This window comes from Solea solea, chromosome 3, assembly GCF_958295425.1.
Source record: "Solea solea chromosome 3, fSolSol10.1, whole genome shotgun sequence".
NCBI classification, from domain to species: Eukaryota; Metazoa; Chordata; class Actinopteri; order Pleuronectiformes; family Soleidae; genus Solea; species Solea solea.
The window spans coordinates 2286967-2313726 of record NC_081136.1 but is presented as its reverse complement, the minus strand read 5'-3'; the positions used below and the strand labels follow the sequence as shown (position 1 = coordinate 2313726).

The window sequence follows — 26760 nt, the reverse complement described above, 5'->3', positions numbered from 1 at the left end:
ATCCAGTATTAATATATAAACTGATTGTTGCATGTGTTTTAGGTGGTCCCGGACTCCCTGGATTCCCTGGTAGGCCTGGTCCTGCCGGTCAAACTATTGGGTCTAATGTTCCTGGACCTACGGGAGACCCTGGCCTTCCCGGACTGGATGGAGAGTATGGTAAATAAATCCCACTTTTTCTCTTTTCCTTATTTACTTTCCTTTGCTTCGCTCTCTCCTCTAAACCCTCGTCAATTTATTCTAGGTTTCCAAGGTCCTCCAGGTCCACCTGGGCCACCTGGTCCAGGTACAGCACAGGGAGATAGAGGTGACCCTGGGCTCCCTGGCTTCCCCGGCTCCCCAGGCAGGAAGGGAGAACCAGGACTCCCGGGAGGCCCTGGATCCCCCGGACTTTATGGTGCCAAAGGTGAAATGCGGCTCAAAAATTTGACCAAAAATGTGTTAATTTTTGTTACTCAAATAAAATATTAACTTAAAACATTTTGCTTTTTCTCAGGAGCACGAGGTGACACTGGTTTCAGTGGCGGTCCTGGTCAAAAAGGTTTCACTGGTGAGCCTGGTTTCTATGGAAGCACAGGACCCAAGGGAGTGCGAGGTAGGAGAACTTTGGACTTTCCATAAGAAAAAAAATTGTTTAAATTTAAGTGTTTCCTCACCTTCATTCTTGTCACCTCCTCTTTAGGACGCACTGGTCCTAAGGGTCCCCCTGGAACAACGATACCTGGACCGCCACCTGAATACAGGCCACGCTTTGGGGAACCGGGTTTTCCAGGCACAGGTGGACCTTCTGGTACCCCAGGAGAGCCTGGTCAGTCAGGATTGCCTGGACGTCCTGGTGAGCAGTCAAATAATCTCTGCCATGTTTCGGCACAAGTACAGATCTGGTTAAAAAAATCGAGATGGACTGATAAAAAAATTAAAAGCTTTTGTTCTCACCAGTGTGAAACCCCTTCTGTCCTGCTGCAGGTCCTAAAGGTCTCCTTGGTCCTGTGGGTAAATTGGGTCGCACTGGATCTGCTGGTTCTGATGGACCTCTTGGTGATGCCGGACCCCCCGGTTTCCCTGGACCACCTGGCGAACAAGGTGAGCAGACTGCCACCTGATTGTGATTCATGCTAAAAGCAACTCTGTCTTGATTGTAATATCGGTTCAAAATGCCTTCCTGTGCTCCATCTGCTTCAGGTCTTCCCGGCACAGCAGGTCGTCCTGGCATTCCAGGTGGTGTCGGTCGCAGTCACAGCATTGGCTACACCCTGGTGAAGCACAGTCAGGACTCCCAGGTTCCCATGTGTCCTCAGGGAATGGCCAAGCTGTGGGAAGGATACAGCCTGCTGTACGTGGAGGGACAGGAAAAAGCTCACAACCAGGATCTCGGTACGGAAACAGCTGCGTTTGTGAAATTTGATCCACGAGACGTTGGACATTCAGAAGTAACCCTTCCTCCTGATCTAACCACTCAGTTAAGGGATGGGTATCATTAGGTCTTTGTCGATACTAATACTGACACCGGGGGTGGATGGGAAAGGATGCTATGCTAGCGATGCTAGCTAAATCGGCTAACTAAATCTGCTAGCATTTTCTGATTTCCAACAAATTAGAATAAATGTAATATATTATTTCTTGATATCCATCCCTTCCATGTTTTAATGTGTCGGTGTCTAACGTGTCTTCTCTGTCTCTCCAGGTCAACCAGGGTCATGCCTCCCTCGCTTCAGCACCATCCCCTTCCTCTACTGCTCCCCCAATGAGATCTGCTACTACGCCAGCCGCAACGACAAATCCTACTGGCTTTCCACCACCGCGCCCATACCTATGATGCCCGTGTCCGAGGGCCAGATCCAACCTTACATCAGCAGGTAATGTCACCTCCACCGCCATGGTTTCAAGTAGCATTTCTCCAATTGTACAAGTTCATGAGTACAGTATGACACATTTTTTTTGCTTCTGTCCAATCCAGGTGTTCAGTTTGTGAGGCTCCATCTCTGGCTGTGGCTGTGCACAGTCAGGACATGAACATTCCCACCTGCCCACCCGGCTGGAGGAGTCTCTGGATCGGGTATTCCTTTCTGATGGTACGACAAATTATAACCTTCAAAAAGTTAAATCTAGAAATTGAAACAGTTTCTGTTGTAAACATGGTCTGAGCTGCTGGTTCTTCTCCTCATTATGGACCATACATATTCAATAGGAAACAGATCTGGACTGCAATCAGGCCAATCAATCACAGTAGCATGATGCTTTCTCATATAACACTCCCCGAGGACTTGATGTTCACGCTCATTCAGCAGCAGTTTCCACTCTCGGACCAAGATTTTTCCCTGACGCCCCAAAAAGTTTTCGAAACAGTATGATCTTGCGCTGACAAACATTCAGTACAGATAGCGGTCTAGATGCTCTGCACCCAGAAAAAATCGAAGAAGCAGGTAAATGGCTCTGTCGGAATTGAACTTGACATGCTAACAGCTAGCTAGTCAGCTAAACTGGAAATTACCTAATACTACCAAGTTGAAAGGAGGCATCTCACATGTCATTCAGTAGATCGGTTCCACACTAGTGCTTTGAACTGTCCCTAATCCTAACCAACTTTTCTGGAAATAGGTTACTTTCTTACTTTGTATGTTTTCTGAGTCTGAATCCTTTGGTCTCCTCGTCCCAACAGCACACGGCGGCCGGCGCTGAGGGCGGCGGCCAGTCCCTGGTGTCCCCCGGCTCCTGCCTGGAGGATTTCCGCGCGACGCCGTTCATCGAGTGCAACGGCGCCAAAGGATCCTGCCACTACTTTGCCAACAAGTACAGCTTCTGGCTCACCACCGTGAATCCAGGCCAGGAGTTCCTGTACTCACCCAATCAGGAGACACTGAAGGGAGGTCAGGAGCGCTCCAGGGTCAGCCGCTGCCAAGTCTGCAGCAAGTTCTTGTAGGAGGAGGATGAAGAGGAGCAGTGGAGGTGAAACAACAGGAGAGGATAGGCTGACACTTCCCAGAGAAAATGTATAAAACTGACTGAAAATAACTCCACTCCTGCTTCACTTGTGGTTTCGCCGTTAAGTCGAGCAACGGCGGCACATTTTCAGAGAATTTTTGTTTTTACTTGTATCTCATTTTTTTAAGGAATGAAATGTTGATTCAAAGAGAGAAGTGTTGGAGGGAGAGACGGAGAGAGAGAGAGAGAGAAGGGTTCCAGAGTGAGCACTCTTCTCCAGATTATCACTGACAATGGTGCTATTGTTTATGTTCTCTGTGTTTATTTGGTGTCTGTTTTCTCGTTACTTTGCTCAATTGGCGAGAATCATTCTGGGCTACCTCGAAGAGTGCCACCCTGAGTCGGATCAGAACGTACAGTCTGATCCGCTGATGCTCGTCACTCGTCACGTTGGTGCTTTCCGCTGATGTTGGAAACATTTTAAAGTGCTAGATTTTTTTTGGAAGTGGGGTCGTATGAGGTACTTGTACATATTTGGCGTCTTTACATACGTGTGACTGTGTCTGCAGAGCGTGTTTACATCTTTAAGTTTGTAAAGCACTCATTCTCCCACACCAAACCCCATAGAGAAAATCAGTGATTTTAACATCACAGCACACAGGAGCTGTTGTACCACTGTTGCCTCCATCAGTAAATTCAAATGTCTTATTTTGTGAAATTCGGCATTCAGAAATCCTTGGTTCAGATTTACCTCAGTGATACAAAGTGACCACACGAGGCAGCAGTACACCAGCAGCTCCTGTGTCCCCACAAGCTAAAATCACTGATTTTCTCTATGGGGTTTGGTGTGGGAGAGTGAGTGGTTTACAAACTTCACTTTCCTGTTGGAAAAGTCTGTCTAACAGTGAGATAAAGACGTGAACATGTGACGTAGATAGTGGAGATGGAATAAAAGAGCAATTTTTACCTTTTAGCAGTTACATTTACCAGAATAACACTTATTTACTGATGGAGGCCACAGTAACTGCAGTGGGCCAGCAGGGGGTGCACACAGTGTCAGTACCTCATATAACCACGCTTCAAAAAAACCCCAGTTCATTCAAGTTTTCCCACTTCGTTCGCGCGTCTCACAGTGCGACTCTGCGGTGCTACGGTCCACGGCGGGAAGGGTGTCCACCGCCTCCAACATGGACGCCGCACCACAGCTGACTGACGCCGCGAGCGAGGCGTTCACACGTTCATGGATATCGATTGCACTGACGTGAGCTCACGTGGATCCGAGGGACAGACGCGATATATCACCCCATTATTCCACTATTGTGACCAAAATGTAGTGTTTTTTTATTTACATCCCAAAATAATCTGCAGTAGGCTACAAATACACACACACACGGAAGCGTAAAAAAAAACGAAGTTCGAATGTGTTTCTCGTTGAGATGCTAAAAGATATGAGATGAGGGCGAAAAAGATAACTTTGTTTCTACAACAAGAAAATACCTCATTATAACGGGAAACTATCTCGTTAAAACGAGGATATAGCGTTACTTGCGCGAGGAAACTCGTTACTATCTCGTTATGGCGCGGAATGATCTTGTTTACAACGAGAGAACTTTAACAAGGAAACGCGATTGTGAAAATGTGAAAACTTGATGGTTTATAACGAGGAAACTGTTTATTATCGTTATAAGAAAAAACGAACGACTTTTTTTTCCTACGCTTCCGTGCTCACACACACACACGCGCGGTTGTCGATTATTGTTGTACATAGTACTTCCTGTGTTTTACAGACAAATAAGTTTTTTTGTTTTCTTGTCTCGGCCTCTGTATTTCCACTGTCCTTGGATTAAAAACAAACAGAAGAAGAAGAGATATTTTCCTGTCTCGTGTCTCCTGTCTTTGAAATCCTGCGTCAGCGAAAGGTCACCGGGGGCGCGACCTTTAACCACTATGACCGCGTGCGTCTGAAGCTCTGATTTGATTCCACTTCCACTCTGTTCTGTCCGCGTTTGTCGTTGTTTTGTTTTTTTGTAATCTAGATTGTAATTATGATACATGATATACCGTGGTTTTATTTACTAAGATGGGAGGGAATGGGAAGATTATTGATGTGTACATTATGGAAAAACAATGGAAAGTATATTCTACGGCTGACGGTTTGAGATTTTGGAACGTGCAGTGAGTTACTGGAGCGACAGAAGACGAAAAGAAACACATTTTTTTCCTCAGAGAGGATCTATAACGAAAAACAACATCCTTTATAATTATTATATTTTTATTAGTGTTAACACGTCGGTCGCCGTCATGTGTACTTCTGTGCTCACACACTTGGAAATAAAGTTCTAAAATAAACATTTATGATCATTTGTGAGTCTCTGCCCTTTTGTTACTGAAGTGGATTCAAAGGTGGAAAAGTTAAACTGATTAAATAAAGTGATTATGACGATGTCACTGTGTGTTTTGAGCTTAAAAAGTGATTTTTCACACTTCAGGGATAGTACGTCATTCCATATTTTTGTATAAATAGTGTAATTAATCACAGTTCTGTAATATAAAGTCCAAATTCTGAGCTAGTAAGTAAATATTTTTAATAACTTTGACCATTATGAGCTGAAAAGTCCGAATTTTAAAGTAATACGCCATTATTTTTAATGTAGTATGTCATTATTTTTAGGCTTTTTTTCCCCACAGAATAAATCACGCTCAATTACAGGTCATTGTACTCCAGAGCAGCAGGGGGCGACAGACCCTGTGAGTCTGCTGCTGTTTTACACTGAGCGAAGAAGAGGAGGAACGAGCTAACGCCGTCAACAGCACAACAACAACAACACTCGGCTAACAGCGTTAGCTCCGAGGAAAGGCGGATTTATTTGTTTCTGCTCATTTTGGGAAAACACCAACAGGTAACGTTTGTGCAGTTTGACCTCAAACGGCGGAGGTTTGTGTCAAAATCGCGTTTAAAAATGTTTTAAAAAAGGTGTCCCATTTGAGCTAGCATTAGCTCCGCTAGCATCCCCAGTGATTGTAATGTTTTCTCTTTGGCACGGACCGAGCATGCTAACATGCTAACATGCTAACCGACATGCTACAAGTAGCATCATGAAGATAAATCATATTTATTACATATGTTGTATTAAGAAGATAAAGAATGTAAGAGCAGGTCTTTTTTTATTAAATCCCTGCTTAAACTATGTTCAATGCATTTGTTGTTAGCACCCGGAGCTTATGATGCTGTGTTCTCATTACTTAATAATATTGTTTTTACTCAAATATCTGATTTTACACAGTCGAATGAAGTGATTGTGTGTGTGTGTGTGTGTGTGTGTGTGTGTGTGTGTGTTCATGTCATGTTTACTGTGAATCATACTGTGAATTTTCAGCTTCTTGAATAATTTCTGGTTTCTTTGCTCCATTAAAACAAAGCTAATGATTATATTCAGAATTGATAAAGGTAGCTTTTACTGCAATGATTAATAGAATAATTATTTAGTTATTAAAAAAAAACACACACACAACAGCTACATACTGATAAATATGCTTTAAAACTGGGAAGAGGAAGAAATGTCTGGATTTGGATTTAAAGATCCTAGAAATGTCATCACTTAAGCCCCCCCCCCCCCCCCCCCATCAATTCCATGTGGCATCACTTAAATGTCACCTAAATGTCTTAATTTATAATTAATATTGCATTTTAAAAATGTTTTTTATTGTGAATTATACACTGTCCCATATCAAAACAAAGACATTTGGGTTTGAAATCCTGTGAAATCTTCAGTCAGATGACCGGTATCCATGGAAACCATGTGACTGACTCTTGTGTCTCCTGCTCGATGGCGAGCTTAGGTACGCTGGAATTTTCTGACACCCACTCAGACATGTCCTATGTCTTCATCAACGACTCGTCGCAGACCAGCGTGCCTCTGCTGCAGGCCTGCATCGACGGAGACCTGCCCTTCGCCAAGAGGCTCCTGGAGACCGGGTGTGACCCCAACATCCGCGACAACCGCGGCCGCACCGGCCTCCACTTAGCCGCCGCCCGTGGCAACGTGGACATCTGTCGCCTCCTGCACAAGTTTGGTGCCGACCTGCTGGCAATGGACTATCAGGGGAACACAGCGCTGCACCTGTGTGGACACGTGGACACGATACAGTTCCTGGTGTCCAACGGACTGAAGATTGACATCTGGTAAGACATGAGAAATTAAAATGTCCCTATATGTATATACACATACACTTATATATATATATATACACACATATACATACATATATACGTGTATGTGTACATACATATATATATATATATATACACATACACATATATGTATGTATATGTGTGTATATATATATATGTGTATATATATATGTGTGTGTGTATACATATATAAATATATATATATATACTGTATATATATATGTATATGTATGTTTTGTGATTTCTTTGTTTTATGGAGCAAAGAAATTGAAAATATTCACATTTAAGAAGCTGAAAAATCCTCCAGCGTTAACGATGCCGTGTCGTTGATTGTCAGTAACCACAACGGCTCCACTCCTCTGGTTCTGGCCAAGAGACGTGGTGTCAACAAGGACGCCATTCGCCTGCTGGAGGGTCTGGAGGAGCAGGAGGTGAAAGGCTTCAACAGAGGAGCTCACTCCAAACTGGAGACCATGCAAATGGCCGACAGCGAGAGGTAAGAGGACGACGCTTGTCCACCACACAGTCCCACAGTCGCGGCGAGACACGGCACATTGGCTTTCTTCTCCATCAGTGATATCAGTTATATCCATCAGTTAGATACACTAGATATTCATCAGTTCCCTGACATGTTTGTTTCATGTTTGTCGCCCACCAGCGCGATGGAAAGCCACTCGTTACTCAACCCGAACCTGCAGAGCAGCGAGGGCGTGCTGTCCAGCTTCAGGACCACCTGGCAGGAGTTTGTGGAGGACCTGGGCTTCTGGAGGGTTCTGCTGCTGCTCGTGGTCATCGCCCTCCTCTCGCTGGGCATCGCCTACTACGTCAGCGGAGTCCTGCCCTTCTCCACCAGCCAGCTGGAGCTGGTGCACTGAGGGGGGGGCGGGGCGGCCGGAGAGCGGTGGTGAGGAGTTTGTGAAATAATCAACTTTTCTGCTGTTCGTAAAAAGACACTCGCATTTTTTCTTTTCAGCAAAACATTTGATCTTATTATGAGTTAAGTCACTATCTTAGTGAGTGTGAGTGTAGTGGTACATGGTCTGTGCTGTGAGGACCAGCCCGAGACCCGAAATCTACGTCAGCTTAAGTCTATTTCTATTTCTAAGTATTTCTACAAAGCAGCTTTCACAGAAACCTCTTGTTCCCCTTTTCACACAATATGTAGATCAGTGTTTCTCAGACCTTAGATGTTAATCTGTGTCCTCAAATGACTCATCATGTTGTCTCGGCCGAAGAAAATATTCACATTTAAGAAGCGGAAGATTCAGAGAACTTGCTTTACTTCCTTAAAAACACACTAACAATTTCTTTCAGGACAGAGTTTGTCATGCACTTTATAAAAGGCTGGGATATCTTGAATATTCACGTCTTTATCTCGCTGTTAGACAGACATTTTAGACAAGAAACTAAAGTTGATGATCGCCTCACTCTCCCACACCAAACCTCATAGAGGAAATCAGTGACTTTAGCTCATGGGGACACAGGAGCTGCTAGTCTACTGCTGCCTCGTGAGGTCACTTTGTGTCACTGAGGCAAATCTGAACCAAGGACTTTAAATGCCGAATTTTACAAAATAAGACATTTGAAGTTAGTGATGGAGGCAGCAGTGGATCAACAACTCCTGTGTGCTGTGACGTTAAAATCACTGGTTTTCTCTATGGGGTTTGGTGTGGGAGAGTGAGTGCTTTACAAACTTCAGTTTCCTGTTGGAAAAGTCTGTCTGACAGTGAGATAAAGACGTGAACATGTGACGTAGATATCGTAGACTTAAACTGACGTAGATGTTATCAGCTGACTCTAAAAAAAGCCTTTTTTTTTTAGTGGCTAAAAACCTGAACTATCCTTTTCAACAAGTGTCGTGTGAGTGTCGGAGGTCGTGAGATGACGATCACAAAATAACTGCGTCCAGTCAAACGGTTCAAAGAGCAGTTCAGAAAGCACTTGTGGTCCAAACCGTGTCCTGTCGTTCAGTGGCTTCTGAAAATATAATGACGCTTTTCCACGACGTAGTCCCAGCATGCCTCGGCGCGGCTCGACTCCACTATACGCGGTTTGGTCTGGTTTTCCATGACTTCATAGTAAGTGAATCATTAGAATCAGCGGATTGAAAAAAGATTTGTTCACAGAATCGTTCGGCACTTCCGTCTGACACCACTGAATATTGACATTTTAGACATTTGCTTTGCTAAATGTTTGGAGATTAACGTTAATGTGTTCAGTGATTTTTAAGTCTGTTTAACTTCGATCTACAGTCTGTTGACGTCACCTTTTGGTATCGGCTCGGCTCGCTTTAACCTCGTTAGAGCAGGAAATACAAAACAACACGAGTCGATCCGTGCCGTGTGTTATATACGCTGTATATTACCTTCGCTCCGTCTGTTATTTCCACACTTTTCTCGTTTGCCCCGATCTCGCCGATGTGTTATTTATCAGATGTGTGCGTTCATTTCCTTCCGTGTGTGTGTGTTGGTGTTGAAACACCGCCCCCTGCTGTCTGTTGGCCTCGCACTCATCCCCCAGGTGAGGATCTGAAAGAGGAAACTGTGGCCGGTGACGCCTGGTTTGTCTTTTGGGAGAAAAGCTTTTGCGTGTTTTGGCTGCAGTACGTTAACATTCCAGCATGTGGCGCTGAAATCCACCGTGTTTTCATCAACGTAGCGTAGACGCAAAACAAAAAGAAAAGAAACAACGGCGGCAGATTAATAGTTTGTATATTCTTTAACGTTCGTGGAAACCATGTTGATTTTTATTTGCTGTATTATTATTATTATTATTTTTATTTTTTTTAATTTCCTGTAAACAATAACACATGAATAAAAAAATGCTTATTTAACATGGGAAACAAATAAAAACACATGTAAGAACGAGTTTTGTCGTCACTTTTCCAGTTTCAGTAACATTGTCTCACTGTGATTCAGTGAAACCACGATGTTCTCCGTCGCCGTGGAAGACTCCAGGTAACGTTTAGCAACTAACCTAACTAACTAACTAAATAACCTTTGTTTAACCAAACAGCTTTGTTGTAAATCATCCAGAGAAAGTGTCTGTGTGTCGTGTCCCTTTGTGATGAACTGTGTGTCTTTTTCTGTTAATGTCTGTGAACTATTTCCACAAAAGCAGCTTTCACAGAAACCCCTCGTTTCCCTTTTTCACATAGCATCTTTTCATAGACACGATGGTTCTCAGAACAGTTCCTTACTGTTGAAAAGACAAATGCACTCACCCAACCTTTCGCCCTCACTCTCCCACACCAAAGTCCGGGACACAGGAGCTGCTGCTCTACTGCTGCCTCGTGTGGTCACTTTGTGTCAATGAGGTAAATCTGAACCGAGCCGAATCGTGCCGATCTTTACAAAATAAGACGTTTGAACTTAGTGATGGACGCAGCAGTGGATCAACAACTCCTGTGTGCTGTGATGTTAAAATCACTGGTTTTCTCTATGGGGTTTGGTGTGGGAGAGTGAGTGCTTTTTTCAAACGTCAGTTTCCTGTTGGGAAAGTCTGTCTGACAGTGAGATAAAGACGTGAACATGTCCAATTTCCCTAAAAGCACTTGAGCGCCTTCGGTCAGACGTGTGAATATGAAGCACCAGTTTTCTGAGAATAAGAGGGGGTACTGATGCTGCGCTAACCGCCCGGTGAAACTTCCTCATTTCAGCTCAGTTATATGTTTGAGGTTTGCTTCTGTTTTCTACTTCTGAACCTGATCTTGCGGATTCAGTTGAGACCAAACGGTAAGTCTTTCTGAGACCTCTCCTAATTTATCAGGATTTGTCGTATTAGATGATACAAATAAATTGTTGGGGTTTTTTTTATTTTCAATTAAAACGTGCATATTTTTTTATGAAATTAGGTTACTTTTTGTTTATTAAATGAATAAAACTCTAAAACTTTCTTTTTTAGTTTTTTCATTGTTTTTTGTTAGTTTTTCTAACATTTTCTTTTTCCAGAGTCAATAAAAACCAATTCAATCAATCATATCATATGACAATTTCATGCGTGTGCAAAAGTTAAGTTAAGTTAAGTTAGGTTGTGATTCAAAAACGCATTCACGGGACGATTTTAGTGTTTAGATTCTACTTCAGCGCTTTTCCACGACACAGTTCCAGCACGACTCGACTCGACCCAAGTTTTTTTTTTTTTTTGCTTCTCCATCAGTGATAGGACCTGGTACCGGGTGGGTGTTTTTTTTTTAGTTCCTGCTCTGACGAGGTTCCAAGAGCCGATGCTAACCTGTGACGTTGACGCACTGCCGGCCACTGATTGGTCAGAGAGTGTCGTCACTGAAAGAGTATATAATCGACTGATTCTAATGATTCACTTAACCGGTCAGAGTCGAGCCGTGCCGGGACAACGTAGTGGAAAAGCGGCAAAAGTGAACCAGACGGTTTCCTGATTCTGTTTGTTCTCTTCTCCGACGATCCAGTGTTTGACAGTGACGAGGCCAAAGATGCGGCGCCTCCTCTCTCTCGCCGCTCTCCTTCTGTCCATTGATCCCACAGAGGCGGAAGTGGTGGATGATCTGGCTCAGTGTTCTGATTTTTTTCTTTTCGGAACTCCACCAGAGATCCAAGGAATCCTGGAGGATGGGAAAATCCTGGAGCAGAACAGATACAAGCCAATTTGCCAGACTTTGGACTACATGCGGACGTTTGTGACGCTTTACGATACTGCCAACAAGATTCCAGTGTTTTCTGCTTACAGGTACCACAGGACAGACCCTAACATCTGTAGACCCAAGTTGAAAAACAACCCGAGGAATAAAAAGCAGAGGAAATACCAGTGGAAAATAGAACCACAGGTGAGCTTTTTCTAAAAAGACAATTGTTTTTAACCATGATCCTGAATATCTAGCTGTCTGTCTGTCTGTCTGTCTGTCTGTCTAAGTCAACCAGTATTAACGCTTTCCTGTACACGTCAGTAATGTTGTCTTTTATTTATTAAAGTTGGAGAACATACAGGACAATGTCAACATGAAGCCATCACATGACACCATGAGACACCAGGCTGGGAATTCGAACTACAGTGGCTGTGGTAACCTGGGCTACAGCAGAGGACATTTATTACCATGCTCTTATGGTAACACTGAACATGAGAAAAATTCTACCTTTACCCTGACCAACATTGTTCCTCAAAGGGAAAAATTCAATCAGGGAAGCTGGCGAAACATGGAGGAATGCGTCAAATGTCTCTTGGACGAATACTGCATCGACAATAATGGTAAAACGGAAGGTTATTTGGTAATCGGAGCACAGCCCGGTGAAACACGCCTGAATGATGCGGTTAATATTCCATCCATTCTCTGGTCAGCATTCTGTTGCTACAGTCACAGTCGGGATAAGTGGTTAGCAAGTGCATATTGGGGGGAAAACAGAGATGATGACGATCGTTCTCTCCAGATGAAGACTTTGGCGCAGCTCCATGATGAACTGAGAACCCCTGTTGAAGCATTTCCTCAAGTCCAGTGTCCTCGCAACACAACAGAGACCTTCCAGAACCTTCCATCACTGCACTGTAAACATCTTCAGCCTCTCTGAGAAGTTTGTCTTTGTCTTCTAGTGCTACTAGTGCTCAGCCAGATACCAATTTCCCAAATTCCTCCATCCTTTGTCCTCCTCCTGCACAGGTTATTATTGACTATTACCAGAGTGCAATTGTCTATCAAGTAAACCTGTTACTAATAGTTAAAAATTGTTTGTCTTTCTACTAACAACCACTGGAAATAAAATGTTATGCTGAAAAGCTGTGACACGTTCACTTTTGAACACAGTGACGTTTGGCAGAAATTGAATTTAATACTCATATATGTATGTATGAATAATGAATTTGAATAAGTGTATAACCATTTTAAAAATCAAATCATTGGGGTTTCAAGACCAGCTAGAGCAGTGGTTGTCAAACTTCTTATATCAAGTACCAGCTGAGAAAATATTGATCTCTCTCAGTAACTCCATTATCACCAACGTTAACATACAGTGATATAAATCGTCATCCTGTTCCTCACACATTCTTCACACAAGAAGAATAGTTGAATTAGATTGAATTAGAGAGATACGGTTACTCTAATTACTATTACTTAAAGTATTATTATTATTTGTTATTTGTTTAATTGTCAACGCACTCCAGTCAAAATTCCTCAGCTCCACTGTGATCACAATGAAATGCTAAGTCACAATTATGAGATACTAAGTCATATTAATGAGATGGTAAATCTTAATTATGAGATGGTAAATCCTAATTATGGGATGCTATGCCTTAATTATGAGATACTTAGTCAAAATACGAGATACTAAGTGATATTAATGAGCTGCGCATATTATGATGTATTATCATCATAATATCATTAATTGAATTATGACTTACTAATATGTATCTTATTTTTTTATTATTCTTATATTATTTATATATTATTTTATTTCAGGTGGCGGAAACCTGCTTTCATACATTGCTGCACGTCATGTGTCGATTTGAATGAAATTAACCAGCTCTGTCGTCGCTTGCGCCGCTGTGTCACTGTGCGACTGTTCCGGAAAAACTTCGGCTTCCTTCGTGCCGTCACGTGACTCCCGAGAGGAGAGCGAGAGGGGAAAAAAAAAAAACAAAAAAAAAAAACAAACACACGGGTTAGCCTAGCAGTCTTCAGCACACATATAGCGCTGGTGATGAAACCGACGCAGAAAAGCTCAACTAGCAGTAAAAATAGAATGCGTAGCGTGAGAATTAGACGGTGAAATATGTTCGCTGGTGTTAGGGTTCGTTGACCAGGTGTCTCGGCTCCACCATGAATCTAAGAGGACTCTTTCAGGACTTCAATCCCAGGTAACGCTCGCCCAACACTTGGCTAACTAGCCAGCGGTGTAGCTACGTAGCATCCCGCCGGCTGTTTGTTGCCCCGTTTGTACGAATATACGCCGCGTTTGTGTGAAATCACGCGCACCCGTGTACAGTAGCCGAGCATCAAAGCTAATGTTAGCACCGAAGCTAACCCCCCCCACAAGAGTGTGTGTGTGTGTGTGTGTGTGTGTGTGTTTTGCTTCACCAGGCCGGGCTAACACGCTAGCCCCAATATTCCGTTGCTGATTGGCTAGCTAGACTTAATTTTATCGGTGTGTTTTTTTTCGGGGGTTCGTTTATTTCGGCCACAGTCATACAAAAATAAACGCAGATACATCTGCATTGACACATACTAAACACACCTTTTTTTTTACAAAATAAGTACATAAAGAAATAAGATAAATACGTAAAGATGTAGGCTGAAGCTCGAGCTTATTTTGCCTACCCTAAATACTTATGTACAAATCCCATGTAATCGAAACAAGGAAAATACACTCAAATACTCTGTCTTTCTGTATGATAAATAGGCTTATATTTCCTCTGTATATATTGTTAATATAGGGGGAGGGGGAGGTGCAAGTTTTGAGGTATATTCTTGAAATTTTTCAGGAATATTTTTAAATAAATAAATGTATTCTTATTTTTTTCGTATTCTTTTAACTTTGTAATTTTATTCTTAGGTTTATTCTTACTTATGCTTATAGTTTTTAACTTTGTAATTTAAAAAAAAAAAATTGCTGCTATAATATTCGTTTGCTGCTATAATATTCGTTACCTTTGTACACTGGAGCGATGTGACGAAAGAATTTCCCGCAAGGGATTAATAAAGTATATTCTATTCTATTCTATTGTATTCTATTTTTCTATTTATAGTCCGTTTTAAATGTAAATAGAAGTTGGAAAAGTGAAGGAGTTAATTTTTATTCCTCGGACTTGATATTAACTCTTTCTGGTTGTGAAGAGGTTTTTTTTGCCATTTCTTTTGTTTTAAATCTAAATTTAATTTAATTTGAGAGTGTGTTTACACTCAAACTTTTCACGAGTCCAGAGAAACGACCTGTGTGCAGCTTTAGATCCACACACATCTCCTATGACATATACACTTATTATGTATAAGCCACATCAGAAACATCACCCAGTCCTAGCTCTGTGTACGTTTTTTAAAAACTTCTCTCCTGCCTCCCGTCTCGCTGCAGTAAGTTCTTGATCTACTCGTGTCTGCTGCTCTTCTCTGTGCTGCTCTCTTTGAGGCTGGATGGCGTCATCCAGTGGAGCTACTGGGCCGTGTTCACGCCAATCTGGCTGTGGAAGCTGTTGGTCATCTTCGGGGCGTCAGTGGGCACCGGTGTGTGGGCCCACAACCCTCAGTACAGGTAGAATGCACAAGAACGCACACACTGGGGTGTTTTTACAGGTGCAGTTAACTGCTGATCATCGCACTTATTTACAGCACAGTCATTAGAGGGGACGGGACATTAGCTGTGGCGATGTATAAATACCCACACTCTAAAAGTAGCACATGGCCTCATTATTGAACCTGCTGTAACTGTAAGCCTCTCATGTTCCGTTCTGTATATTTTACAGTACTGTGCAAAAAGTCTTACGGCTCCACCGGCTTTGTTTTTATGTTGATAGTTGATCTATAGCGCCCGACTATCTCACCAGTATCCAAAGCAGGGTTCCCTCAGTCCTGGTCCTGGGGACCCACTGCTCTGCGACAAAATATACTCCTAAAATAATATATCCACGCTGAAGGAATACTGTCTTTCCTGTGAAATTGCAGAAAAACACTGCCTTTTAAGTGTTAAATAACAGATATTTACATGGATAAGAAATATAATTTATCATGTCTGATACCAATCCCGATATCGGTCGTTTTCTCTGTAGATAAATGAATAAATAAATACAGGAATACATACATAAAAAGAATGAATAGTCAGACTTAAATGTCTATTAATCATTGCAGCTCTGATATTATATACTGTAAATCTAAGTGTTGTGCGTCACAAATGCTCTCATTGCTGAGCGTGTGTGTGTGTGTGTGTGTGTGTCCTCCTCAGAGCCGAGGGCGAGACATGCGTGGAGTTCAAGGCCATGCTGATCGCCGTGGGCCTTCACGTCCTGCTGCTGATGTTCGAGGTGCTGGTGTGCGACCGCGTGGCCCGAGGAAACTACTTCTGGCTGCTGGTCTTCATGCCGCTCTTCTTCGTGTCGCCCGTCTCCGTCGCGGCGTGCGTCTGGGGCTTCAGACACGACCGCTCTCTGGAGGTAACCGAAAACCGGCGCGCACCGGGAGGCGTCGACGTTGCCATGAAGCGATAGAATTTACACTTCTGACTTAATTTGCTTGGTTATTCTAGTAATTGTCATCGCGTCGTAAGCTCACTCGTCTCTCTCTCCCCCCTTCTCTCCGCAGCTGGAGGTGTTGTGTTCCGTTAACATCCTGCAGTTCATCTTCATCGCTCTGAAGCTGGACAGGATCATCAACTGGCCCTGGCTGGTGAGTCGCGCTGATCGTGAGGGGTTAGGTTTAATTGAGCCGTTCCTCCCAAAAAAAACTCTACATGAATCACACTTACACGTCCCACCAAGAGATTATTCCTATTTTACCCTAACCTTCATCCTGGATAGTAAAACCTGTTTGTGTGTGTGTCAGGTGGTGTGTGTCCCTCTCTGGATCCTGATGTCCTTCCTGTGCCTTGTCGTCCTCTACTACATCATCTGGTCGGTCCTCTTCCTCCGCTCCATCGACATCATCGCCGAGCAGCGGCGGACTCACATCACCATGGCGATCAGCTGGATGACCATCGTCGTGCCGCTGCTCACCTTCGAGGTGACGCCCACTCTTGACGTTTTCTTGTTCATTTCCCCTTTTTTAAAGAATGTGATCAAATTAAAAACGTTAAAAATATTTACTATTGAAGATTCTCTGCTGCTGGTCTGCTGCTGCCTCGTGTGGTCACTTTGTGTCACTGAGGCAAATCTGAACGAAGGATTTCAAACACTGAAGTGACAAAATAAGACATTCCCCCCCCCCCCCCCCCCGTCTCTTCAGATCCTGCTGGTCCACAAGTTGGACGGCCACAACAGTCTGAGCTACGTGTGTGTGTTCGTCCCTCTGTGGCTGTCTCTGCTCACACTCATGGCCACCACCTTTGGACAGAAGGGAGGGAACCACTGTGAGTATTTAAAGCCCGTCACATGCTGTCGGCTGCTAGCTCCTCCTCCTCACACAGTCTTATCTTTGGGATTGATTTATCATCTTTTTAGTACTTCTACATACATGTAAATAAATACAATATCACTGTAAATAAATATTACTGACATGTCTCCATTGGAAAAATGACAGAAACTCATAAATATTCACATTTAAGAAGCTTAAAAATCACAGAAACTTGTTTTTAATTATTAAAAATGATTAAAGCGTCATGTTTTGAAAACCCCTCCCCGTCTCGGTGTTCTCTTCAGGGTGGTTTGGCATCCGCAAAGACTTCTGCCACTTCCTGCTGGAGCTCCTCCCCTTCCTGCGAGAGTACGGCAACGTGTCGTACGACCTGCAGCGCAGCGAGGACCCCGAGGCGACCGAGGACCTGCCCGTGCCCGAGCCGCCGCCCAAGATCGCGCCCATGTTCCACAAGAAGAGCGGCGTGGTGATCACGCAGAGTCCCGGGAAGTACTTTGTCCCGCCGCCCAAACTCTGCATCGACATGCCGGACTAGCGGTGACTCGGCGGGAAACGTGGCACGCTGCTGTGCGTCCTGCTCCGAGCCAAAGCAGCAGAGGACGGCGCGCTCGGTTTTTAATCCACTGTCCCCGCCCCCCACCCCACCCCTTTTTTGCCCGAACTCAGCCTGAGACGCCGGCGCCACGATGACGATCATCACCTGATGGGAAATCGTCAGTTACTTTGAAGCAAACCCCCCTCCTCCTGGGTCAAACGCGGCGTCAACTTCACCGTGTGGTTTCATTCTTCTGAGGACGGCGCAAGGACACACCTCCACGGGGGGGGGGGGGACAGAAGTCACCCACGGTGTGAATATTTGACTGTGTAGCAGGGACGATGCTCGGGGACCATTGAAGACAGACGGAGACACTTTGGTCTGAATCTGGGATTAGTTTTACTCCTGTTGCTCTCGTTTGTTTTTTTTTGTGTAAATGGAAGGAAATCGGACGCAGTTTTAAAGGAAATGTCGAGGTTTTTTTCACGTCCCGTCTCACAGGCTGCTCGAGTGGAAACCCTTAAAGTGCAAATCCGTACAAATTACGGCAATGGGGCGTTGCTCATTGGCTATACAGCATCCCCCCCCCCCGCTGTGCTCCCCCACTTGTGGGGGGACGCGAGGGCCCAATTTGTTTTTTTCTTTTTAAGCCGCACGAGAGAAAGATTTAGCTTCACGGGTTTCCACGCCGAGGACAGACGCGAGGAAACGTCTTTCCTTTAAAGGACAGATCCGTGGAGAAGGCACTTTGTTGAACAGTTTAAATCTCATCCGTTTTTGTACTCCTGTGTCTTTTTTCTGTTTAGTTTTAAATGTAAAGGTTGTTTTCAGGTTCGGGACCACGGTGACGACGCAGAAAAACAAAACAAGTGTTTTTTTTTGTTCTTTTTCTTTAATTCTCGTGTTTTTGTTAAACTCAGGAGTTTTAACCACGTGATACTGTGTTGTTTCTGTTTGTTTTTATATCGTTTATGGACTCTAAGCCCCGCCCCCTGTCATGTTAACCCTAACCCGGCAGATTAAAATCACACACGGAATAAACTGGTCATAAACGTGCATTTTTTTGGGGCCAAATCCTCCAAATATCAGCAACAGCAGCAGAAAATGTTTTATAATCCAGACCCGAACCAGATTGAGTAGAGAGTTAAACTCCTGAGATTCCCTGTGTGCGTGTAAGTGTGTTTCCAGATTTTGTCACTTGTGAAACAACCTGACTGCCGACGTCCTGCATCCTGTTTGTAAACATTTGTTCTTTTCTGATTTATTCATCGTACTCAAAGTAAAGCTTATGCAACGTGAGCGAGCGACCTGGTTTTCTGCTGGACTTGTTCTTTTATTTATATTTAAAACGTTCACGTTCATGTGTGGCTTTGCCGTTTGTTCTGTATCACATTTGAGTAATAACAACAACGCAGTCGACGTTCTTCATTTCACAGGGGATTTTGATGGCAAAGGACGGTCTGACAGTGAGATAAAGACGTGGACATGTGACATAGACTTAAACCACAACTATAAGTAATTACTTAATCTGATCAGTTCATAATCCTTTAGATTTGTTAATTTAACATTTGTATGAAAACAACAGGATATTATACAAAATAATACACTTTATTGATCCAGTATCAGGACATTCTCAGGAATATTTGTAAAGAAATGAAGGTTTAGCAGCAGTTTTTTTTTTACATTTAAAGTACACAAGGTAAATCTGTGTGTGTGTGTTTATGACAGCGCCCCCTGTGTACAGTAGAGCTGATACACTGTTCTGCTCAGAGCTGGACCCAGGTTCCTGAAAGACAGAGGAAGATCAAACTGGTGAGTATTTACACTCTCACTCCCTCGTTATGAGCAAACACTGTCAACAAGTAGTAGTGGACTTTGTTTATGAAGCTTAAATTGTGCTTTATTAAAACGGCAAAATTGTGTGGATGTTGTTTGAACCTTTGGAGTTTCCCGTATCTGACAGAAGAGAGGAGTTTCTCCTTCTCTGCTTCACTCCCACACTGTTCGTACGCCGTCAGCAGACTGAGGGGAAAACACAAAATAAAAGTCACACGGTCTTTTCAGCTTTAAAAAGCTGAAAAATGACAGAAAGTAGAAAATATTCACATTTAAGAAGCTGAAAAATGACAGAAAGTAGAAAATATTCACATTTAAGAAGCTGAAAAATGATGGAAAATAGAAAATATTCACATTTAAGAAGCTGAAAAATGATGGAAAATAGAAAATATTCACATTTAAGAAGCTGAAAAATGACAGAAAGTAGAAAATATTCACAGTTAAGAAGCTGAAAAATGATGGAAAATAGAAAATATTCACATTTAAGAAGCTGAAAAATGATGGAAAATAGAAAATATTCACATTTAAGAAGCTGAAAAATGACAGAAAGTAGAAAATATTCACAGTTAAGAAGCTGAAAAATCACAGAAAGTAGAAAATATTCACATTTAAGAAGCTGAAAAACAAAGTGATTTATTGAGAGAGAGAGTGTGTGTGTGTGTGTGTCTCTCACCTGTGTGGACTGTTGTATTTGTCCAGTACTGCAGCTGCTTTGTCTCCAGACAAACCGCTGATCTGCATCAACTGTCTGGCAAACACTTCTCTCACCGTCTGACACTGGAAACACAAACTCTTCAGACAGAGATCTTGGAATATTCAGGTTGGGAGAGTCGAGTAAAAACACACACACACACACACCTTGTTTTTGACGGCGCCATGGTTAAACTCCATAAAAGACATGAGAGAGCAGGAGGGGAACTCCGTGTTGTCGCTGTCGTCATGGTGATGGCCTCCATCGGCCTCCGACTGTCTGGTGTGACACGTCAGTGTGCGGTTCTGAAATACAACGACGACAAAAATTAGACCTGTGACAATTCGAATCATTTGATATTCTTGATATCTTCTTAAATGTGAATTTTTAGTTTCTTTGATTCTTCAGCTTTTTAAATGTGAATATTTTCTACTTTCTTTGATTTTTCAGCTTCTTAAATGTGAATATTTTCTACTTTCTTTGATTTTTCAGCTTCTTAAATGTGAATATTTCTACTTTGATTTTTCAGCTTCTAAAATGTGAATATTTTCTACTTTCTGTCATTTTTCAGCTTCTTAAATGTGAATATTTTCTACTTTGTCATTTTTCAGCTTCTTAAATGTGAATATATTCTACTTTCTGTCATTTTTCAGCTTCTTAAATGTGAATATTTTCTACTTTATTTGATTTTTCAGCTTCTTAAATGTGAATATTTGCAAGTGTGTGTGTGTGTGTGTGTGAGACCTGGTAGAGTTTGGTCAGGTATCGGGTCATGATGGTGAGGTAGGCGGCCGACTCTCTCACGTCCTGGACTCTCTTCACAAAGAAGCCGTCAACCACCTGCCACATACACACACATGTAAACTAACCTCTGTCCTGTCATACACAGGTGTGCGTGCGTGTGTGTGTGTGCGTTCACACCTGTGTGTTGACGATGGCCTGCTGCAGCGTCGCTTCAGGTAAACTCAGGTGCGACGCTGCAGTTCCACATTCCTCCACCAGGTAGACGGGTCGGCGGAGGCCGCAGCGCTTCAGCCGGAACTGACGGACGGAGGACAGCGTTACAAACGTACATTCTTTAAAAACATAACAAACGACACAAAATGGCCACGCTGCTTCCAAAATGTGACATAAATGCACAGTTTTGCTTAAAGGGCGCAAAGAACAAGTGACAAAACACACACACAAACACACACCGACCTTCTGCTCCCTGAAGCGTCCGTCGATGATGCTGCCGCACAGGTCGTCCATCCTCTTCCTCTCGATGATGTAATCCAGGACCAGCTCTCTGCCGGCCGGCGCTCGCAGCTGACCTGCGGGCCAAGAAAAAGACACGCGCAGATAACAGAAGCTGACGTTCACGCGACACGAGTATAACGCGACTCATGTTAGCTGTTCATGCCTGAAAATGTCTTCTCTTTGTTTTGTTAGGGAGAAGAAGAAGAAGAAGAAGAAGAAACTGGAGAAAACATCGAGAGGACCTGATGTTGTGTCTTCAATCAATCAAGAACAAGTGAGGGAGCGCAAACACAAAGAACAAGTGAATGAAGCTGTGGTAATCAGTTTTTAGTGTTTGTGTGTGTGTGTGTGTTACCTGGAAGGGGCGTGACCTTCTCTCGGGCCACCCACAGGAAGTCGCCCACGTTGAGCTTCCTGACGTCGAAGCTGACGCCGTTCCTCTGAAGCTCTTTGACGAGCTCCTGTTTCCGCTGACCGCTGCCACTGCACAGACAGACTGACGTCACTCGTGTGACGAAACAAAACGGCACAAAAACATGACCTCGCTTTGTTTTTAATCAATTATAAAACATTTTATGTACAATTCCAAATTGTGACGTGTCGTATTCTAAAAAAAAAACATACTTTTTTAACCACAAATGTTCGAAAAGGTTTCTAATATTACAAAAAAACAACTGTGTTACCGCCAGTGTTTTTGGGAGGCGGAGCTTCGATGAGAGGGCGGTGCACAGTTGGAGTTTTCTTACCCCGTGGTTTCAATGACGTCGACGCACAGAAGGATCTCGTAGTTCTGCGGTCGCAGGACGTCGCGGCTCGTTCTCTCGCTCCTCGTCTCCGATGGACTGACGGACGGGGACATTTTTTTAATTTTTTATTTATGTCTCAGCAGGAAATGAAGGGACGGGCCAGCGTCGGTGTCCACTCACCCTGCTCTGTCCTTCTCTTCACTGTCATCTTCATCGCTGCCAGTCAGATCCACAACAGCCTCCTCCTCCTCCTCCTCGCTCCTGACCTCTGACCTCTCTTTACCTCCAGATGCCGGCTCTGCCGCCTCCAGCCGCTCGGCCAAAGCCACGCCCTCCTCGGTCAGAGAATACCTGGACAGTCCATGGGGCAGACGTCAGTGGTCTCCATGGTAACGGAGCGCGAGCTGACCGCGAAGGTGTCGTACCTGGCCGGATTGTGGCTCTTGGTGAGCAAGTTCTTCTGGATCAGCGTGCTGACTGAAGACCACGCCGTGTATTTGCTGCCCACGTCGGGCTGCGGGTCCGGACAAAACACCAGCCACAGTGTCACCAGGTCAGTTTTTAAACGTAAACAGATTTTTAGTTTGTTTGTCTGTTTGTTTTTATTTAAAAAAAAAACAACTTACGACGCTGAAGGACTTATCGCAGAGAAGCTGAGCTTCAGCCTGGAGCTCCAGCTTAAACATGAAACCTTTGCTCCCGCGGACCTGGACACAAACACGTCCATGATAATGATGAAGACGAGTGTTTTAGTGAAGTTTGTTGAAGGAGTTTGTACCTGTGAGTGTCTGTAAAGAGTGAGGAGTACAGCGTGACCTCCCGACCTCTTCTGAGGAACATACTCCCTTGTCTTCCTCCCTCCTCCTCCTCTGTCCTTCCCTGCAGATTTCTTCTGCAAAACAACGATGAAATCTTCATCAACCCTCATGCTGCGTTTCACACTGGACGCAAATTTGTCATTTACGTACAGACGCGATAGACGTGCGCCAAGAGCTCGAGGGTATAAAGAAAGAAATGCCAAAATGATCGGCAGTTTCATGCAGCCGTGCAGTGATGACTCCGCCCACGTTGAGTAGGTACTATTTTTGTAGTGGAAAACCAACCTAAACCGTACCGTGGCGAGGCGAGCTGGTGACCATAGTGGAAAAGAGCCATTATTGTGAACACAGCATTCTTGCTAAAAGTCACAAAAAAAGGACTGTTTTATTTTATTTTTGTTCATAAAAACAAGCTGAACTCTGGGCTGTGACGCATGTCCAAATATCACAAATTCAATCCGAGTTCTTAAAGAGTCTTTCAGGATCTATTTTTTTTATTATTATTTATTTAACGGTAATTAAACGCACTAATGAGTAGAAAAATCTACATTCACAATCAGGGGGACATCGCGTCATATTGCATGCTGTTGTTATCCAGCAAACCAATTTACTTTTAGAAATGTTAAGTTGGGATTTTTGACAAAGAATTATTACATTTCTGGATTTTTGACTTCATTTGTTAAAATCATGTCCACAGAGACTGATAATCAAAATATTTACACACCTTTCTGGAAGGAGCCAAACTGCTACTGCTGCTGCTGCTGTTGTCTGGTCTGCCAGCAGGGGGCACTGCTGTAGGGATTGAATGAATAGGGGCATCTGGACCTGGAGCAGAAAATAGAGAAACATGTTTAAGTGTCAAATTTATGTCATTTTCTCCCATTTAACCACTTTTATTATGAAAAGCCAAATAACTGTTAGTTTACAATGTGGACTAATGACTATTTTTAGTAAGTTGATTTTACAAAAAAGAGGAATTTGTGTGGAGGAATAAAAATATGTACAGATTCTTTATTTAAAACTGAGCTGAATGATTTCCCTGATGCTGTCACATGAAACAACTGTTTCTCACCGTTGTCTCTCAGGTGACGCTGGAGTTTTTCGTCCAGTATTTTGCAGATTCCGTCTCCAAAGTTTTGCAGGATTTTGGCCTCTTTGGCGTTTTGTAGCGGCAGAGGATATTTGTTCAAAGAGTTGATGGCCTGACAGAAGATAAAACAAAACACACACAAAGATATAATTTATTCTTTATAATCTCTGTCTTTTTAACATAAACTGTGTGTGTGTGTGTGCGTGAAAGATAAACTGAAAAACTATCTTTGTTCCTCGTGGGTTTGTCAGTTTAAAAACAATTCAACACATTTTTATCCATTTTCAAAAACTTACAAGGGCCTTGGGGGGTGAGTGGTTCAAATTCAACAACTTTTAAGGATTTCAAGGACCCATGGGAACCCTGAAGGTGGTGCACTGACACTTCAAATATCAACTTCTCTGGCACGAAATTCAAGCACGTTCAATGACCCATTTTCAAAAACTTTCAAGGGCCTTGGGGGGTGAGTGGTTCAAATTCAACAACTTTTAAGGATTTCAAGGACCCATGGGAACCCTGAAGGTGGTGCACTGACACTTCAAATATCAACTTCTCTGGCATGAAATTCAAGCACGTTCAATGACCCATTTTCAAAAACTTACAAGGGCCTTGGGGGGGTGAGTGGTTCAAATTCAACAACTTTTAAGGATTTCAAGGACCCATGGGAACCCTGAAGGTGGTGCACTGACACTTCAAATATCAACTTCTCTCTGGCACGAAATTCAAGCACGTTCAATGACCCATTTTCAAAAACATTCAAGGGCCTTGGGGAAACAAAAAGTTCAACCTCAAAGACTTTCAAGGACAAATGGTAACCACATCAGCGGTGACCGAAATTTACCTACACATCAACTTAACTTGTTTCTTGCAACGAATCCAATTTTCAAAAACCATGAAGGGCCTTGAAAAACAAAGTCAAACTTCCAAGGATTTAAGGACCCATGGAAACCCCGTTTCTTTTATAAACTCTGCTTATAAGGTTACTTTGAGTGCTTTGAACAGTGCATAATAAAATGTTTTATTATTATCAAGTTCCTGACAGTGTTTTCCTGATGCTCTCTGCTCAGGAACTACTTCCTGTGACCTCTGACCTTCTGGTAGGTGAACTGGATCCTCAGTTTCTTCTCCTTCGCCTCGTCCCGCAGCTCAGTCAGCCACTTCAGGAACAGCGGGTTCGGACACGGCGGCAGCGGTCGTTTCCGGCCCAACCGGACCGGCTCTGGAGCAGACATGGTCACTTCAAATCCGAACCACACAAACAAAACGTTGTTTTAACCACGTATTAAGCCGAACATCAAAATGCTACTTTAGCTAGAATTCGCTAACGTCCCACTACGACTGCTGCTTTTGTCCAGTAAAAGTTTTCAAAAACACAAACCAGTGACTTTGAAGTGTCAAATATTATCTTAATAATGTTATTAAGCTATCTAAAAAAAACATTTACCTGTTAATTTAGCTTTGATATCATCACTTGATAAAGTAGCAGTAGCTACCGCTTTGTTTTCAAACTCATGGAACACTTCCGGGTCGACTTGCGTGACGTGACCCGGCAACGAAAGTCAAAGTGTTTTTTTGTTTTGTTTGTAAAAACACTACAAAGAAAACGTTTACAGCCGTCAACCAGTTAGTAAAAATGCGTTTAATTAAAACAACATATTTCTTTACGAGTTGTTTGTTCCAACTTAAGTTTATAATATAATTAGGTCAAGCAAAACACTGCAACAAAAATAAACCTAAGTAGGCCTTCAGCCAACAATTCATGTCGTAATCCACCAATTACTTGATTAATATAATATAATTTCTTATAGTTTGTCAGATTTTACAAATAATCTAAAATTATGTGTATAAAACAGTAAAGTAATGGTGCAACCATAGCTATGAGCTAAATGCTAGCAGGAGTTTGCTAAGTAATTCAACTTTTAAGTTAAACGGCCAAATATGTCAACCTCATGGTGGCGCTAGATGAGTTTAGTGTTGTCATCCTTTAACAAACAAGGTGTTGTGTTCATAAACGACATAATGATGCCATGTTACGCAACAGTAACAAACTAAATGTCGTCTATAAATACTGTAAAATGTAGTAAAAACATGTTAATGTGAGTTTAACGTGTCTCTGAATGAAAGACTATCCATGTGCAGCTCTTTTCTTAAAGTGCAGCTTCACAAAGACATTCTCACACGTTTAGAATGTGATTTTTCTTTCTATCCACAACGTGAAGCGAGGGAATAACAAAGACAACGTCCTTCTGTTTGTCTCCTTTTTTGTCTCTTGTTAAAGACCGTTATGTGGCTGTCGCCTGAAGACGATTCCTCGTATCCTTGGGCTGAAGGGAGTTCGCTGGAATCTTCCAACAAGACCGGACAGAGACCAGGAATCCGACCTCACCCTCCCGCCTCATCCTCTGTGTGTGTGTGTGTGAGTGTATGTGAAGAACACACACAGTCACATGCTTTAGGCGGAAAAGCAGCGTTATCGTCATAACAGCCATCTTTTATGGATTCACACACAAGCTGAAGGAGCTGTGTCGTTATTTAACTCACACTAACTAACTAACTGTTTGCTGGCGATGCCTTAAAACAGTTTTAATGTCAAGTGAGGCAGAAAATGAAAGGAAAACCCTTTAAAAAGAATAAAAAAAGGATATTTCTGTCACGTAAACTTTGTTTCAGCCG

The 26760-nt window shown here is 43.0% G+C and overlaps 5 protein-coding genes across 7 annotated transcripts in view; 4 read left to right on the top strand and 1 right to left on the bottom strand.

Annotated features, from left to right (window-relative positions):
• The window catches only part of col4a6 (collagen, type IV, alpha 6), a 71112-nt gene extending 68122 nt beyond the window's left edge, over positions 1-2990 (top strand). For all 3 annotated transcript variants that reach the window (XM_058623941.1, XM_058623942.1, XM_058623940.1), the window contains 9 exons: positions 43-159; positions 245-406; positions 497-595; positions 683-835; positions 967-1083; positions 1183-1374; positions 1685-1856; positions 1958-2072; positions 2660-2990. In XM_058623941.1, the coding sequence (XP_058479924.1) occupies positions 43-159; positions 245-406; positions 497-595; positions 683-835; positions 967-1083; positions 1183-1374; positions 1685-1856; positions 1958-2072; positions 2660-2920 (1388 nt within the window). In that variant the 3' untranslated portion in view covers positions 2921-2990. The remainder of the gene's footprint in view (positions 1-42; positions 160-244; positions 407-496; positions 596-682; positions 836-966; positions 1084-1182; positions 1375-1684; positions 1857-1957; positions 2073-2659) is intronic.
• Positions 2991-5679: 2689 nt separating this feature from the next.
• Positions 5680-9767, top strand: ankrd46b (ankyrin repeat domain 46b). The gene is made up of 4 exons (XM_058626041.1): positions 5680-5822; positions 6763-7105; positions 7452-7610; positions 7773-9767. The coding sequence occupies exons 2-4, from the start codon at positions 6795-6797 to the stop codon at positions 7987-7989; spliced, it is 687 nt and encodes a 228-aa protein (XP_058482024.1). The 5' UTR covers positions 5680-5822; positions 6763-6794; the 3' UTR covers positions 7990-9767.
• A 147-nt stretch (positions 9768-9914) lies between these two features.
• On the top strand, positions 9915-12898 carry LOC131455898 (endonuclease domain-containing 1 protein-like). Its single transcript, XM_058623763.1, has 2 exons — positions 9915-11915; positions 12061-12898. The coding sequence occupies exons 1-2, from the start codon at positions 11565-11567 to the stop codon at positions 12649-12651; spliced, it is 942 nt and encodes a 313-aa protein (XP_058479746.1). The 5' UTR covers positions 9915-11564; the 3' UTR covers positions 12652-12898.
• A 775-nt stretch (positions 12899-13673) lies between these two features.
• tmem185 (transmembrane protein 185) lies at positions 13674-18966 on the top strand. The gene is made up of 7 exons (XM_058624478.1): positions 13674-13933; positions 15145-15321; positions 16009-16216; positions 16365-16448; positions 16605-16781; positions 17004-17127; positions 17417-18966. Exons 1-7 carry the CDS (start codon positions 13896-13898, stop codon positions 17665-17667), a joined length of 1059 nt encoding a protein of 352 aa, XP_058480461.1. The 5' UTR covers positions 13674-13895; the 3' UTR covers positions 17668-18966.
• A 288-nt stretch (positions 18967-19254) lies between these two features.
• Positions 19255-25606, bottom strand: mus81 (MUS81 structure-specific endonuclease subunit). The gene is made up of 17 exons (XM_058624477.1): positions 25532-25606; positions 25179-25324; positions 24070-24199; positions 23722-23822; positions 22958-23071; positions 22806-22886; positions 22605-22693; positions 22360-22530; positions 22180-22275; positions 21789-21916; positions 21395-21507; positions 21116-21235; positions 20939-21034; positions 20362-20499; positions 20177-20280; positions 19606-19689; positions 19255-19453 (listed from the first exon to the last, which is right to left on the bottom strand). The coding sequence occupies exons 2-17, from the start codon at positions 25317-25319 to the stop codon at positions 19387-19389; spliced, it is 1773 nt and encodes a 590-aa protein (XP_058480460.1). The 5' UTR covers positions 25320-25324; positions 25532-25606; the 3' UTR covers positions 19255-19386.
• Between the last annotated feature and the right edge of the window lie 1154 nt (positions 25607-26760).

Bases quoted from the DNA above. Each gene is read 5' to 3' on its own strand.
- ankrd46b (XM_058626041.1), top strand. From the start codon at position 6,795: ATGTCCTATGTCTTCATCAACGACTCGTCGCAGACCAGCGTGCCTCTG. The intron at 7,106-7,451 runs GTAAGACATGAG...GTTGATTGTCAG, and splicing joins GGACTGAAGATTGACATCTG to TAACCACAACGGCTCCACTC. The intron at 7,611-7,772 runs GTAAGAGGACGA...GTCGCCCACCAG, and splicing joins CAAATGGCCGACAGCGAGAG to CGCGATGGAAAGCCACTCGT.
- tmem185 (XM_058624478.1), top strand. From the start codon at position 13,896: ATGAATCTAAGAGGACTCTTTCAGGACTTCAATCCCAG. The intron at 13,934-15,144 runs GTAACGCTCGCC...GTCTCGCTGCAG, and splicing joins TTTCAGGACTTCAATCCCAG to TAAGTTCTTGATCTACTCGT. The intron at 15,322-16,008 runs GTAGAATGCACA...TGTCCTCCTCAG, and splicing joins GCCCACAACCCTCAGTACAG to AGCCGAGGGCGAGACATGCG.
- mus81 (XM_058624477.1), bottom strand. From the start codon at position 25,319: ATGTCTGCTCCAGAGCCGGTCCGGTTGGGCCGGAAACGACCGCTGCCG. The intron at 23,823-24,069 runs GTGAGAAACAGT...TTTCTGCTCCAG, and splicing joins GCGTCACCTGAGAGACAACG to GTCCAGATGCCCCTATTCAT. The intron at 19,454-19,605 runs GTTCAAACAACA...TCTGTCTTTCAG, and splicing joins AGATACGGGAAACTCCAAAG to GAACCTGGGTCCAGCTCTGA.
- LOC131455898 (XM_058623763.1), top strand. From the start codon at position 11,565: ATGCGGCGCCTCCTCTCTCTCGCCGCTCTCCTTCTGTCCATTGATCCC. The intron at 11,916-12,060 runs GTGAGCTTTTTC...TATTTATTAAAG, and splicing joins AGTGGAAAATAGAACCACAG to TTGGAGAACATACAGGACAA.